This window comes from Mus caroli, chromosome 12, assembly GCF_900094665.2.
Source record: "Mus caroli chromosome 12, CAROLI_EIJ_v1.1, whole genome shotgun sequence".
Taxonomy (NCBI): Eukaryota; Metazoa; Chordata; class Mammalia; order Rodentia; family Muridae; genus Mus; species Mus caroli.
Window position 1 is genome coordinate 105,256,519 of NC_034581.1, and position 16,086 is coordinate 105,272,604.

The 16,086-nt window shown below is 47.1% G+C and overlaps 1 protein-coding gene across 6 annotated transcripts in view; it reads right to left on the reverse strand.

Moving 5' to 3' along the window:
- Positions 1-16,086, reverse strand: part of Mok (MOK protein kinase) — a 34,552-nt gene that overhangs the window by 6,611 nt on the left and 11,855 nt on the right. For 4 of the 6 annotated variants that reach the window (XM_029484442.1, XM_021179098.2, XM_021179097.2 and 1 more), the window contains 5 exons: positions 15,187-15,276; positions 13,207-13,277; positions 2,983-3,061; positions 2,821-2,869; positions 1,380-1,558 (listed from right to left, as the gene is read on the reverse strand). In XM_029484442.1, coding sequence (XP_029340302.1) covers positions 1,380-1,558; positions 2,821-2,869; positions 2,983-3,061; positions 13,207-13,237 — 338 coding nt within the window. In that variant the 5' untranslated portion in view covers positions 13,238-13,277; positions 15,187-15,276. Of the gene's footprint in view, positions 1-1,379; positions 1,559-2,820; positions 2,870-2,982; positions 3,062-9,665; positions 9,689-13,206; positions 13,278-15,186; positions 15,277-16,086 lie in introns of those variants that run through there. The other 2 variants (XM_029484441.1, XM_029484440.1) reach the window with 2 other exon arrangements.

Genomic DNA, 16,086 nt, shown 5'->3' on the forward strand with positions numbered 1-16,086 from the left:
TGTAGACCAGGCTGGCCTCGAACTCAGAAATCCGCCTGCCTCTGCCTCCCGAGTGCTGGGATTAAAGGCATGCGCCACCACGCCCGGCTCTTTTCTTTCTTTTTTAAAAGACAGTTTTAAACTTAAATGTTATATTATTTTTTAAACTATGTATGGGTAATTATGTATACCTGTGCCTGCCAGGTGCTCAGGGGAGCCCTGAAGAGGACATCAAACCCCTTGGCATTAGAATTGTGGATGGCTGTGAGCCATCATGTGGGTGCTGGAAACTGAACACAGACAGGTCCTTTGGGAGAGCAGCCAGTGCTCTTAACCTCTGAGCCATCTCTCCAGCCCCCTAAGTATTTCTTAGGAGACAGTCAATAGACTGTTCCCGGACAGTCAGAGCTACACAGACAGACAGACCCCTGTCTTGGAAACAAAAATTAGACCTATATGAATAACCCAATCTATGTTCTGGGCCACAATAAAAACTTTTACTTCAGCTCTGACTGTAGGACTCCTCTTTAGCTTCATGACCAAAGGGGATGCTATAAGAGAAAGAACAGCCCTACAGACGGGAGATGACACTGCAGAGCACAGGTTTCCTAGCGGCTCGCTCACTTGCCTGAGGCTGGCTGGCCCTGTGCTCAGACAACATTGGCTGCTATGCTCTTTATAGCCTTACCGTCTCCTATACGTCCTTTAATATCCTCCCAAACTAATACATGAATCTCAGCACCTGATAGAATTGTCTGCTGTCATTTTATAGCCTCAGTAAAGTCACCATTGGCAAAGAAGGCCTGAAGTGTGTGGCCATACCATGGTTCCACAGCAGTCATTAGGGCAGGTGGGAATAGGTGACCCGAGTCCCCACCTGTGCTGTTACTTCCATTGAAGATCCATCGTGAGCAATGGCTGTCATCTCCTCCCCTCCCCTGCTTAAGGGGGACAGCACTACCTCTGAGTGCAACAAACCCTCAGGCTATTCTCAGCCACTGTTCTTCCAGGAATGATAACAAGAGGTCAAAGGAAGAATGGGCTGGGGCTTTCTAGAAAAGTCCAATGAGGCCAGAGGAGCCTCTTGCTCTCACTGTGGCAGGCCCTTGCTCTCACTTCCCCATGGTGTGATCAAGCCCCACCCTGCCATGGGACCTGCTGATGCAGCCGCTGCCCAGGTGATGGAAGTAAGGGCGAGCACTTGGCAGGAAGTGAGCTGAGATCCTAGTCAGCTGCCTGCTGACGGAAAGCCAGGCAGTAGAAACCAAACCGAAGCCAGAATGACCATAGCCTTGGAGCTTAAAGGAAGGATCTGCCAAGTGCCTTGCCCAGCCTCACCATGTGACCTGCCCACATCATCCTGCGAAGAACATCAGGCTTCGGTGCTGGCCCAGCTCTACCTGGCAATCTCGTAGAACACGCAGCCAGCGCTCCACAGGTCCATCTTGTATGTGTAGAACCCGTCGGTGAGGAGACACTCTGGGGCCCGGTACCACCGGGTAGAGATGTATTCTGTATAGGGCTGCTTGGAATAGACACTCCGGCATGACCCGAAGTCCCCTAGTTTCAGGACATCCTGCTGCAAAGGAGAGAGAGGAGGGTTTGGCCCTGTCTCAGTCTGGAGCCACTGCCACACAGATCATTTCAAATGTACAAACTATGGGGAAGTCCCAGCAGCTGAGCAACTCAGAGTAAACGATGTGTAGGCTTGGTGAGCACTTCAGTGTCTCTAGTAGAAGAAAAGAAAACATTTACAAACTTCCCTGGGTTTGGAAGGTGGCTTAGTGCAGCACCAATCACAGACGGCCTCCTGTGGCAGCACCCAAAGCCATCTGTTTCTAGGTGGTTCAGTTCTAGCCTCAGTGCACACAGGCTTCCTATAGCCTTGTGGCTCAAGGGGACTCTTCTAAGTCAAAGAGAGAATCCATACGTGAACACTTTAAGCTTGGGTAGCACGGGAGACTCCAGAAAAGACCTCAAGTTTAAGAAATCTCAAAGTTGGAGCCCTCTAAACTCTTCTTCTCCCACATTGACAATCAGCAAGGAGAATGGCTATTGGCAGGGAGTAGCTGTCTGTGTGCTCAGAAGGACCGACTCCTTATACTGCATCCTTCAGGAGAGAAGTCAATAGTGTTGACAGCATTTGCTAAAGCGAGCCTTCTTTAACAACCATGGAGAATGAAGCCTGATATTCCAGGCCAGGGCACAAAGTCTGCCTCGCATGAACGGGGCCCTGGGTTCTACTCCAACCCACAAAACTCAGACCCTGGGCTGGAGAGATGGCTCAGCAAGTTAAGAGCACTGACTGCTCTTCCAGAGGTCCTGAGTTCAATTGCCAGCAACCACATGGTGGATTACAACCATCTGTAATGGGATCTGATGCCCTCTTCTGGTGTGTGTCTGAAGACAGCTACAGTGTACTCACATATATAAAATAAATAATAAAATAAATCTAAAACAAAAAACAAAAACAAAAAAAACAACTCCCACCCAAACCATATTCCCAGCTATCTGGACAGAAGATGTGTGCAGTGAGTCACTGTTATCCTCTGAGTCTGGAGAGATGGCTCAGTGTGTAAGAGTGTATGTTGCTCTGGCCAAGGACTCAGGTTCAGTTCCCAGCACCCACACAGCAGCTCACAGCCCTAACTCCAGCTCCAAGGCTCTCACAAGTCTACCCTCTTCTATGGGCACCACTACCTGCACTCAGACAAACATATATTTAATTAAAACATTTTAATTAAAACATTAAACATTTCTAGAAAAAATAAAACATTTAAAACTTTATAGTCTACCTTAATTTGGATATCAGAATAAAACTTTTCGATACAGACATTTTACCTTTACTAGGATATTCTCCGGCTTTACGTCTCTGTGAAAGATCCCGTTTCTGCATTAAAGACAGAACGAAGAGAATGACTCGCACCTGCACCTGCACATCGAGAGTCTCCGCCTCGAGCCACGCCCCTGCATGCCGGCTGGGGAGCCGCCCCCGCCCCATACCTGTGCATGTGGTCCAGCGATTTGCACAGCTGATACATGTAGAGCATGATCTTTTTCTCTGATAATGGGTGTCTTCTCCCTGTGCCATCAAGAAAATGGGCAGTAAGTTTATCAATGCCACACACACACACACACACACACACACACCTTTATAAACCAAACACAAGGCCTTCGACTTTAACAGTGTGTGAAAGCTGACTGCGGCTGCGGTAGCCACACACTCCTGTGAACCCAGCATTCAGGAGAAGCCAGAGGATCAGGAAGAGCTCCGTGCTAGCCTGAGTCACACAGGCCTTAGCTCAGAAAAGACTCCTTCCTCTCTCAAAACAAAATTAACTACGTGACAACTTAGGTTCCCCAGTGAAAAATAACCTGAAGTACTTTTAGGAAATACGGTGTAAACACGCCATTTAAAATGTAAACCTCTATTTAGTTAGTTAGGGGAGGGCACAGGCATTGCACAGTCTGAGGACAGCTTGCTGGAGCCGGCTCTCTCCCACCATCACTGGGGTCCCAGGACTTGGATTCAGGTTGTTGGGTTTGGTGCTAAGTACCTTTACCTGCTGAGCCATCTCACCAGCCCACCATTTAAAATCTTATACACTGGCACAGTTTCAGCTAATGCCACACAAATCATACATTTTTACTCTAGTGAGAATACTACTGAGTGCCTGTCAGGGTACCACAGTCTGACCAGAGCCTTCCAGGACACTCCTCTAAGATCTGTGTTGCTCCTGAAATCATGAGGACTCACTTGAAACCCTCCAACATCCCCAGGCTTCGTGTCTCCATGGAGTCAGTATATATTTGAGATGAGATGTCTCTGTTGCCCAGGCTAATCTCTCGCGTCTATGTTTTTGTGCACATGACCTGTGCATATGAGTGGACACTGGATACCGTAGAGTTGGAGTTACAGGCAGTTGTGAGCTGCCCAATGTGGGAGCTGAGAACTGAACTAGGGTCCTCTGGAAGAGCGGCACAAGCTCTTAACCCCGGAGACTCTCCAGTGCAAATCCGCACTGCACGCACTCGACTGCCAGCATCACCGACTACTGTTTTTCAAAGGTGTCAGAAATTTTCTTGATTTCAGTTTGAAAGGTGAATGTTTTTACACGAAGTTTCAATTCTTTAAAGCTACCATGGCTCATTCACTCTCTCCCTACTTGACACTGTTAGTTCAAAGTGTGTAACCATTTTTAGTAAATACATTTATTCTTTTTCTTTGAACTGCTAACCAAGGATAGTTATGTAAGTAGAAAATAGTTAGCAGGTTGGTGGTGGTGCACACCTTTAGACCCAGTGCTCTGGAGGCAGAGGCAGGAAGATCTCTGAGTTCAAGGCCAGCCTGGTCTACAGAGCAAGTTCCAGGACAGCCTGGGCTATACAGGAAAAGCCTTTTTTAGAAAGCAGAAAATAAAAAACAAACAAAAAAAAAAGGAAAAGAAAGAAAATAGTTACAGTCAATATCAGGCCTGCAACCCAGCACTCATGAGGTAGAGGCACAAAATCAGATTCCAGGGCTAGCCTGGGCTACACAGTAAATTGAGGAGAGCCTAAGCTAAATAAAACCCTGTCTCAAAAACAACAATTCCTAACAAACAAATCAGAAAATAATTTAAGTCAGCAGAAGATGGTAGTTGTAACTGCAGAGCTCAGGAGGTAGAGACAAGATTGCCACAAGTTCAAGGCCAGCCTACACTATACAATTAGTCCCAAGCCAGCCTGAGCTACATAGCAGCGCTGTCTCAAAACAAGAACAGAAAATAACTTAGTTTTAAGATCTCTTAAGTACAATTAACTCTTCATTCAATACCGTAAGCTTTTATTATAGTGTTTCACATGAATTCCTAGAATTACAAACCAATCAGGGCTGGAGAGATGGCTCAGCAGTTGAGAGCACTTCCTGCTCTTGCACAACACTGGGCAGTTGTTCCAGGGGACTCAACACCCTCTTCTGGGCTCTGCAGGCCAAATACATTCATTCAGGCACACACACATACACATAAAATACATTTTAGAATATAAAGGGGAATGACAGCTAGCTTAGTGGTTAAAGGCACTGCTGCTCTTGCAGAGGACCAGGGCTTGGTCGGAACCCACATGGTTGTTCACAGCTATCCCTAACTCCAGCTCCAGGTGCTCTGCCACCTCTGCCTCCCATTTGCATCAGGCTCCCGTGTATATACAGATATACAAGCAGGCAAAACACTCTTACAAAACATTAATTTAAAAAGTTAATTAAAACTAAGATTTTCTTAGCTTTCCCAGGCCTGAGGGATTTGATAACCTACTATGTGTGGAGACAGTGATGCAGCTCAGCGGTGCATCAATTCCCAGCGTGCTTGACCCTCAGTTCACTAAAACTAGTACTTACACACACACACACACACACACACACACACACACACAGAGCTAGGCACAACAGTGTCTTTATGTCTTTTAACTGTAGCACTGGGAGGCCAGGGCAAGAGGATCCCCATTAGTGTGCCACGGGCTCAAACTACAAAATCAGACCCATGGCTGGAGAGATGGCTCAGTGGTTAAGAGCACTGTCTGTTCTTCCAAAGAGCCTGAGTTCAAATCCCAGCAACCACATGGTGGCTCACGACCATCCATAATGAGATCTGATGCCCTCTTCTGGAGTGTCTGAAGACAGCTACAGTGTACTTACATATAACAATAAATAAATCTTTTTTAAAAAAAGAATCAGAACCTGTTGTCAAAAGGTCTATTTTTTTCCTCTATATAAAAAATGGAGGGGCTGGTGAGATAGCTCAGTGGGTAAGAGCACCCGACTGCTCTTCCGAAGGTCCGGAGTTCAAATCCCAGCAACCACCTGGTGGCTCACAACCATCTGTAACAAGATCTGACGCCCTCTTCTGGAGTGTCTGAAGACAGCTACAGTGTACTTACATATAATAAATAAATAAAAATCTTTAAAAAAAAAATGGAGACCCAAGTATAATGACACAAATGCATAGCCCCAGCTGGGGAGGGCTGAGGCAGCAAGACTCCATGTTTCAGAATGGCCTGAGCAAGTACCTTCCATCTCCCTCACAGTGGCTGGCGTTGGGCTCTCCTCAGGTTTGCCTGGGACCACGAATTGGTCCTGACCTCCCTCCCCTCACAATCCCCTCCATCCTTTGCATCTCTAGAGTCCTTGGTTCACCCCTGCCTTCACACTGTTCCAGTGACGGGAGTGCTCTCCACCATCATGTCCATATAGCCAGACCTTTTACTGGTGTCTGTGGGTTTTTTGTTTGTTTTGGGGTATTTTTGAGACAGAGTCCCTCTGTGTTCTACCCCTGGCTGGCCTAGAACTCAATGTGTAGGCCAGGCTTCTACCTCCCATGTGTTTGGATTAAAGGCTTAAGCCACTACATCTGGTCAATTCCTTTTTTTTTTTAATTCACATTTATTTATTGTGTATGAGTGTGTGTGTGTGTGTGTGTGTGTGTGTGTGTGTGAGAGTGAGAGAGAGAGAGAGAGAGAGAGAGAGAGAGAGAGAGAGCACATATGCCACAAGTATGTGTGGAGGTCAGAGGACAACTTGAAAAGCTCCCACACAGGTTTGGTAACAAGCACCTTTAGCTGTTCAGCCATCTCCCCAGGCCCGGCCCACATCCAGATCCTGGCATTATCATCTCACCTGACCTCAGGTGTGAACTGGTCGGAAAGTCTCTGCTATGCACCATAACATCTGGTGGTCTGTTAGGAAGTGGATGCTAAGGCCCACACTCAGGTCTAGTAAGTCCTAAGCACGGCACAGGGTCCAGGAATCGGATTTCTTAGCTTCCCTGGGCCCCTGCATGAGTTCTGATCAGCTACCACCCCTCTTCGCTTCCTTGGTCTCCTTCACCCAAGCCCAGGTGACTCTGTCTGTCCCTAGGAGGGTGTCCTCATGAGAGCTAGGTACCAGGAGAGCAGTGGGAAAGCATCCTCTCGACAGTGAGTGTCCACACCCTGGAGAAGGAATGAGCTCGCTACCGCCATCCCCAACAGATCCCAGTCCCCCAGGCCCAGCGCATGTCTGCCTCCTACCAGTTTCTTCTTTTCAAACAGTCTAGAACAAACAGAAAGAAAAGAAGAGCACTTAGTAAGCACTGGAGGACCCGCTGGCTGCTGGGTGAGCGGCAAACGGTAAAGCTACTTCCCTCACCTGAATAACTGGAGTCTTCAGCAAGTAAATGCTCAGTGAGCACAGTTACAGGGAGTCAGGGGAGTCACAGGGAAGCTCACTAATGTAAGCCGTCAGGTCAGCAAGCGGTGACGGACCACGCTGTGAGTCAGGGCCCATCCAGCCCTGTCTTCCAGCAAAAGTCTGGCTTTCTGGTCGCATGCTGGTCTCAGCATAGCACAGCCAAGTGGTCCTCCATATTGGAGGCCCAAAGGTCATGCCCACTTCATGTGTGTATACAGGCATGCCTCTGTGTGATCCAAGGAACACGTGTCTCTTACAAAAGGATCTGAAGGAAAAGCAGAGAGCCATGAGACTAGAGCCAGTGACCAGAGGGGAGAGGAACCTGAATGATCTTGGGCAGCTCTCGCCTATCAGCCATGGCAAACTCAAGGACAGACTCCTTCCAGTTCTGCGCTTTGAAAGTCCATTGTCTTAGGCAACTGAAAATGGAAAGGTTTCATTTTTGTTTGAAATTCATTTCTTCACCTCTCAGACAGGGCCTGCTTCCTGGATAGAGATGCAAGATAGAAGTGAATTCTGGGATGCTGACTGCTCACCAACTCTAACACACTGTGAACTGGGTGACAGGGCTGGAGATGGAGATGTGAGTGGGTGGGCACGGCTCTCCACACTTTACACCAGAGACAGACACTCCAAGCTCCCCACGAGGGCATCAGAAGCACACAGATGAGCACATGCCACCGTATCATAACTGAGGAGAGCTGAGCCACACTCTCCAGGACTCCTAACCAACAGGAGGGCTACAAACTCCCAACTGCTGAAGTTCTGAGGATACACAGCTGCAACTGCTGGACTCTGACACAAAAACCAAACCTCAGGCCCAGGGGACACTGCAGGAGGGGTGGGGGTGGGGGTTGGGGTTGGGGTGGGGAGGAGCCAGAGGGTGTGGTAAAGTGCCTGGAGTGCTGTCTTCCAGGCCTGACATGCGCTGCACTGCTGAACCTGCAGCAGCTGTGGCTGCCTACACAAGCTTCCATAGGCTAGCCCATCCACATTCTGTAACAGAGGGAAATGGACCACATGGGGCCCCACCCCTCCCTCAGGACCTACACACAGTTTCTGGAGACATTTTCTTCAGTGGCAGATCTTCTGGTCAGGACCCATGCTCCCTCAGACAGCCCCTCGGCCGCCCTGCTCTGACGAGCAACCCTAAGCTCACCCTAAGATCACTTAGTCTCACACACAGAAAGAAACCAGCTCACCCATGATACACACATGTGCATGCAAGCAGACACTTACACACATAAGGCAAAACCAAATATTGTCTTAAAAGATGTGAAAGAGGAAGAGGGCTAGTTGGGAATAGGAATGGGATTAGCAGGAGAGGGACAAAGATGGCAGAGAGGGCAGATAAGATCAAAACATATCATAGACATGGGGGAAAATGCCAGATGAAACCCATCATTATGTATCATTTAATACAGGTCCATAAAAACCACAAAACCCCTAGTAGGATGGTGTCATCGTTTCAGAAAGACACACTCCAGTGACAAGTGTTGTCTCACACACATGCTGAACAGCAGAACCTGACAGTCAGGGAAACAAAGATGTCAGTCATTCTGAGTCGGTCATTCAGAAGGACACTCCTCGGAATGCTGCATAACAGACACAGCCAGCGAGCTGGAGAGTGGTGCAGTGGTTAACTTAGACAGCACTCTTGCAGAGGACCAGAGTTCAATTCCCAGCATGCAGGTCAGGTGCTCCCAACAATCCCAAACTTCAGTTCCACTCCAGGGGATCAGATGCCCTCTTCTGACCAACGTGCATACACATGGCTCATGTGTACACACACACACACACACACACAGAGAGAGAGAGAGAGAGAGAGAGAGAGAGAAGAAAAAATAATTCAAAATGCAAAGTAGCTGTGTTGTGTATGTGTGTGTGTGTGTGTGGGGTGATACAAGGTTTCTCTGTGTAGCCTTGGCTGTCCTAGAACTTGCTCTGTAGACCAGGTTGGCCTCAAGCTCCCAGAGATCTACCTGCCTCTGCCTTCTGAGTGCTGGGATCAAAGGTGTGAACCACCACTACCCAGCACAAAAGAAGTGTTCAATAAAAAACCTAGCCAACAGTTTTCCTTCATACATGTGTACAGGGAAACTGAAGGATCCTCTTAATAAAGGTAGGATTAAACATGCTAAATACTGGATCTGAACTGGCGCTATCATCAGGGCCACCTGATGAAGTGTCACTCACTTGGTACAGCGGCTTGTGCACTACAGCTCTGCTTCATGCTGGTGAGTCACAGACCTATGATGCCTTTATCTGACTCTGCCACAGGTCCAGGGAAGCCTAGAGTCTCCAGTTCCCATCAGCCCTGCCTTCCCTGGCACCTGCTGGACACCCCTTCTTCTAGCTATTTCTGTAATAGACTACATGCATCCTGAATGTCAAAAACCACACCTACGATGCCGAGTCTCCACCTTCTCAGATTCGTGCCCACCCCAGACCTCACACATGGTACATGTGAGCGGCTACTCACCAAAGCCAGCATGATGTGGCCCTCAGCTCCGTGGTTGTTCTTTAGTGTGTGACAGGGCTACTGTGTGCTCTCCTGGGCAGAGGAAGCAGCTATTCAAGTCATGTGACCTCTATCTGAAGCGAAAGCTTTAGTGACTGAGAGCTCTTAGGAAGTCTGCACCATCATCATGAGAAGCAATAGTCTGGAGAGAGGCACTCACGGAAGCCCTGGTCACGCCAGGGGTACAACGAAGGATACACAGACCTGAGTGACCACTGTGCAGCTCTGGCCTCTCTGAAGAGCTTTACCCTGGATTACCACCTCTCCTTCAGTCCTTGCTTAGCCCATCTGTGGAGAGGACATGGACAGGGCCAGTGCCTGGACATGCTTGGGGACTCGGACTCTGGAGCTGGGCTTAGCTCCAAGGACTTCTACCACTTAAGGTGGATAGCCTTGGGCAAGTTGCTTCTTTTTCTGGACTTTGATTTCCTCATTCTTTTTTTTTTTAAATTTATTTATTATATGTAAGTACACTGTAGCTGTCTTCAGTCACTCCAGAAGAGGGCATCAGACTTTGTTACGGATGGTTGTGAGCCACCATGTGGTTGCTGGGATTTGAACTTGGGACCTTTGGAAGAGCAGTCGGCACTCTTAACCACAGAGCCATCTCACCAGCCCCGATTTCCTCATTCTTAAAGTGAGATATGAACATCAGGCCTTGGAGTGGGGGACTCTGGGTAGATTAATACATTTCTATAAATATTAAGAACAGCACCTGGGTCATGCTATGTATTCCAGTAATAAATGCCTTATACATGCTGCCAGCTGTTCTATCCTGACTCTAACATCTGGAGTGCCAGCTATAGCTGACAACAACTTAGATTCAGTGCAGACAAAAGAGCCCTGGGCCTGTGAAAAACACTCAACATTCAAGTTAAAGCCACAACCCCCTATTAGGCATTTACAGAAAAGGGCTTCTCACTGTAAATCCGTATCCCTCAGAGTTCAGAAGCAACTTGCCAGGACAAAAAAAGTGTGTGGCACAGGCCTTTAATCCCAGCAGCTAGTGCTCGGGAGGCAGAGGCAGGAGGATCTCTGTGAATTCGAGACCAGCCTGGTCTACAGAGCCAGTTCCAGGACAGCCAGGGCTATACAGAGAAACCCTGTCTTGAAAAAAACTAAGAGAGGGAACATTGGAGAGGGGGAAGGGGGAGGGGGGAGGAGAATGGGGGTAGAAGTGAGAGGGAGAGAGGGAGAAGGGAGAGGAGGAGAGGGGAAGAGAGGGAGAGGGAGAGCAACTAGAACTACCAGCAGCATCCAGAAACCCAACTCTGAGCCCAACCAGCCTGTGAACAGCACCATCAACACACCATTTACAAGATCAGCTGCCCTTGGTTAGTGGCAGGGCTGTGTCACTTTAGGGTTGTAGCTTTCAGGGGCTGTGTGGGTGAATCAGGCATCCTAATTCTTTCACACACACAGGTAACAATACCCTTGCTTGCCCTACCTCCCCTCTGAACCTCAACCTCTTGGTTACTTGCTTTTGGCTGGCTTCAAAACTCATCCCTCTTGGAGATTCTGCAGACTAATGAAATACTATTTTTCCTACTATTTTGCTGTACATAACTCCTTTGACAAGTGGATCATGGTAATAACAGTTGCCCACTTTACTTTTTGGAGACCTTTAGTCCACTTTGTTAAAATCACTGCCTCTTCACTTGGGCCTGACACAGTGTCTGGGGATGAAAACTTCACCTTTAGATCATATGATGACCTCATTTCTAAGCCTGTGTCCCAGAAAAAGCCATGACATTTAATTACCTGTGCACAGACCTCTGATTGCTCTACCCCAACACTTCATCCTACTCTCCTCTGTCCCACAATAGCCCCAGGTCCTATCCACAGATTTGAAGACTTGGCTATTCATCATCCTTGACCACCTTGAGAGTAAACTGCCTTTTGCACTCTGCAGAGCAGGCAGATAAGATGTGCCTGGGTAACTGTCAACAATGACTGTCTGCTGAACTGTGTGTCTTGCACAGTCTCTGTAGGTAGATACAGAAAGAAATGCTTCAGTTTCTTCAATTATACACTTCCTAGCTATTGGAAATTAAAGATATTACTTTCTAAACCAAGCTTTCTCAAATGTCTAAACACATAGCAACACAGACATTTCTCCTTGGGTATAAAGTATAAATATCACACCCTGGGAAGTAAAATAAGGTTTCTAATATTAAGGATACACCCTTCAGACACAGAGAGAATTGCTGCTAAACAACCAAAGGACGTGACTGGGCAGGCTCCTCTGCTTGTGTTTGGTTTTGAGATAGAGTCTCATTACGTAGCTAAGGACTTGCCCTGTGGTCTGTGCTGTAGCTAAGGACTTGCTCTGTGGTCTATGCCGTAGCGAAGGACTTGCTCTGTAGATGCTAGCCCTGCCTCTGCCACCTGTATCCTGGGACTGCAGGTGTGAGCTGCCACACGCGGCCTACAGATTCACTGAAATGAAAACTGCTGATGATGGTGGGTGATGCTAGGCGGCAAAGCACTGGGCACATTCTTTAGTCCGGCCTCAGTTGTGCAAGGTGATGATTTACATCATAGTTAATAACCATTAAATTCACCAGTGCTACCACAAGTAAGATGGTGTCACATGACTCTACACTTCCTTTTTCACTTCTTTCATCCTCTTATTTAAAATTTTCAGTACTAGGGATTGGTCACAGGCTTTTTGCATGCCAGGCAAGCGTTCTACCACTGAGCTAACATCCTCAGGCCTTTTGTTTTTAACACTTTGAGACAGAGGCTTGCAACTTAGCCTTGGCCTTAGGTCTTGGCAGTCTCCATCATTCTCTCTAGAAGCCTGGATTGCAGGTGTTCCACCAGGCCTGGCTGCTGTTTTGCTTGGTTCAGTTTTTCATGTGTCTTCTGGTACCATGTAATCTCTAAGACAGAATACCCCCTCTATTGCTTTCTTAGTTGCATCCCATCACTTACATCTAACAGGATCTCGAAGTCAGACTCTCGGGGACACCTGCTCAATAAAGGCCAAAGCTCTGCCTCCTGACCCCTCAGGTCCCTCTGCAAGCATCCAAGGCCATGACAGGTCATCTCAGGCAAGCGAGCTTTCCTGAACAGTGTTTCATGCTCAGAGGAAAGGAACAGAAGTGCTTCCTGAAGTATCAGCGAGTTCTGGCTCCAAATGGGAAGAGGGAGGATCCTTCCCCATGAGAGCCAGGGGAGAGCTTGGGCTTCTTGGATGCACAGAAGAAAATGAAGAGGAAAGCAGGGAGCAGTGACATGAAGTACCCTCAGAGTGCAGCCTTGTGCAGACGGCTAGCCTCAGCTAAACCACAGGGCCTCCTAGAAGGCTTGTGGCTCCATCACCCTTAAGACACTGTGAGAATAATGCCTTCTGGGCCCAAGGGTGGCAGCTTTGTACTGCACACTTCCCTGTCCCTAGAGGTCTAGAGTCACTCTGCACTGCAGTGACTACAAGACGTACAACCACAGACATTTGTTTTAAGTTCATCTCAGATTACCTTTCAAAACACTCACCTACCTCGTATTAGCTCATAAATATTCATGTCCATAAGTTCACATATTAGTGCAAGAGAACCAGATTTTCTGTCACTGCAGAAGAAAGCAGGTTTTAAATACTTTTTCTTGTCTTAATCGGAAAACATAATCAAAGCTCTTAATAGGCATTTGTACACATTTCTGATAAATAAGGTATTCCCACAAGAGACCATTTGGGCCAAGAAATTATTAAAATAGCATATAGGTTTTAAGTTCAAATCAATATTTAGGCTGAGCTGGGCGTGGTGGCGCACGCCTTTAATCCCAGCACTCGGGAGGCAGAGGCAGGCGGATTTCTGAGTTCGAGGCCAGCCTGGTCTACAAAGTGAGCTCCAGGACAGCCAGAGCTATAAAGAGAAACCCTGTCTCAAAAAACCAAAAAAAAAAAAAAATTTAGGCTGAAATTGATCCAAAATACTATTAAAATTCTAAAGAAGAGCTCTAAAAATACCTTGAAAAGGGTATTTCGTGAAAATAGGACACTAATTACCAGCAGAAACAAGGAAAGAGCTGGGAGGCTGGTTATGCAGGACGACAGGCAATGAGCTGAGGGCATGCTTAGTGGCAGCACCTTCACTTTCTCATCAGCTTGGCTTTTGGAGACAGCGTCTCTCCATTATGTAGCTCTGGCCAGCCTGGAACTCACTATGTACATCAGGCTGGCCTCAAACTCACAGGCTTGAATTCATAGAGATCTACCTGCCTCTGCCTCCCATCAAAGGCGGGTTCCATCACACCCAGCAACATGTTTAGTTTTGAATGACTTATGTTACTGTAGTGTAATTGGGATAACCTACAATAAAAATAGGAGACAAGAAAGACAAGTGTCTTCATTCATGTGATGTTCAGGTCTGACACTGAGTGGGCCAGAGGCTCTGGACTGCCACAAGCTTCTCCCGATCTTACTTAGACCCTAGGCACAGGTACTACATTGCTCCATGCTGTTCTGTCTGTCTTCCTGGGCTCCCTCTGCCTAGGCAGTGTGTCCTGGGCTCAGAGATCTTGGTGCTGTACATACCACAAGTGAATGCTCAGCTGACTTCCAAGAACACTGTAGGCCAAGAGGCCACACACCTGTGAGCAGACCTGCATTTTCATTTGAAACTCTGCTCTCCCCTGACTGACATCTACTACACCTTAGTGGGCAGATGAGTTCCTACAACAATTTCAGAGTAGGCCAGGCTCCCTTAAAGCTATAGCATGGCTTCTACACCTAGGGACACTTTCTCAGAGTACCAAAGCTGCACCAACCCACAGAATGGCCGGTCCTGCAGCCTGGCTTCCCAGCCCAGAGACTTGAGAAGCACAATGTTAATAAGTGGTTTTTTTGTTTTGTTTTGTTTTTTTAAGATTTATTTATTTATTATATGTAAGTACACTGTAGCTGTCTTCAGACACTCCAGAAGAGGGCGCCAGATCTCATTGCGGATGGTTGTGAGCCACCATGTGGTTGCTGGGATTTGAACTCTGGACCTTCAGAAGAGCAGTCGGGTGCTCTTACCCACTGAGCCATCTCACCAGCCCAATAAGTGTTTTTTAAAAACGCATCAGGCTTGGCCCAGGGCTGTGGCCATGCTCTCTCTGCCTTCTTGATTGATGAGTGAACTGTATACAAACTATTCTATGAACATGAATGGAAAATGCCATCAAACCTCATCAGCTACGGTCAGAGGGGCTGTGCTGTCACGAGAAAGTAACTCACATAATTCACAATTCATGAAGACCTGACTGAGCTACAGGAGCCCAGCCTGGACTGGCACTGCCTTCCCAAGCGCAGGCACACAAAGGTGAAGGCATTACCATCTTAGGAATGAGACACAATTTGCCCAAATAAAAATCTACATAATACAAGGTGTAACTGTCACTCTCTCGGCTCCAAAGCAAGCAGCCATGATAAAAAGAACTGTAATCTTTAGTACCGAGGTGTCCACTTCCGGTAACCCCCACGCTCACATGTACTTACAAGACCACTTCGTGCAGTGCAAGGATGTTGGGGTGTGGGTTCAGGCGCCTCAGTGCTTGGATCTCTCGCAGGCTGTTCACTTGCTCAATACTGTGATGTAGGCAAAAATGCACAACTAATTTACAATTAGGTCAACTGTAAAAGCAGAGTTATGAAATCATATTGATTTGCCATGATCAACATGTAAAACCTCATTTACTTTCCCCTCAGAAACGGAAATTAAATATAAATCGGCATGCACCTTCATTATCTTACAAAATTCAAGGTTTGGGTTTTTTTGTTTGTTTGTTGTTTTTTTTCTAGTACTGGGAATGAAACATGTGCCAGTCGTGGGACACACATGAGAGATATTGCAGAGCTCACAGCGAGGTGTTCTCACTTAGGAATACGTGAGTCCAGCTCCAAGCCCCCGTGCATAATGAGCCCCTGCCTGGTCTCTTGAACAACATTTTGAAAAAAAAGTCTACATTAGAAAGCTGTCCATAACATGCAATAACAGTGGTTAGATTTAGATGAAACTGGATTGTAGGAAATAGACATCTGCTATTCCCATTATACCAGGAACTTGACATTACAAACGTTTCTGGGATTCCCATGGTAGCGGGAGCTCCCTTCAGTAGGGTTAAAATTGTTGTCATCTACTATCATAAGAGGATTTTTTGGTTGTTTCTTTTACATAGTAAAAACACAGAACCATATAAAATTCTAATTAAGTATATTGAAAAGATTGATTAATGGTAATAAATAAAATTTACTAATCCATGTATGGAACTAGCCAACTAGATAAGGTGCACACTAGCTGAGAGTCAGCATTTCAGAGTTCTGGGACACACCGTTCTCCCTAGGAGGGAGAACGTCTGCATGTTCCCAGCATCCCACTTAGCTGGTGACAGTGTTCTC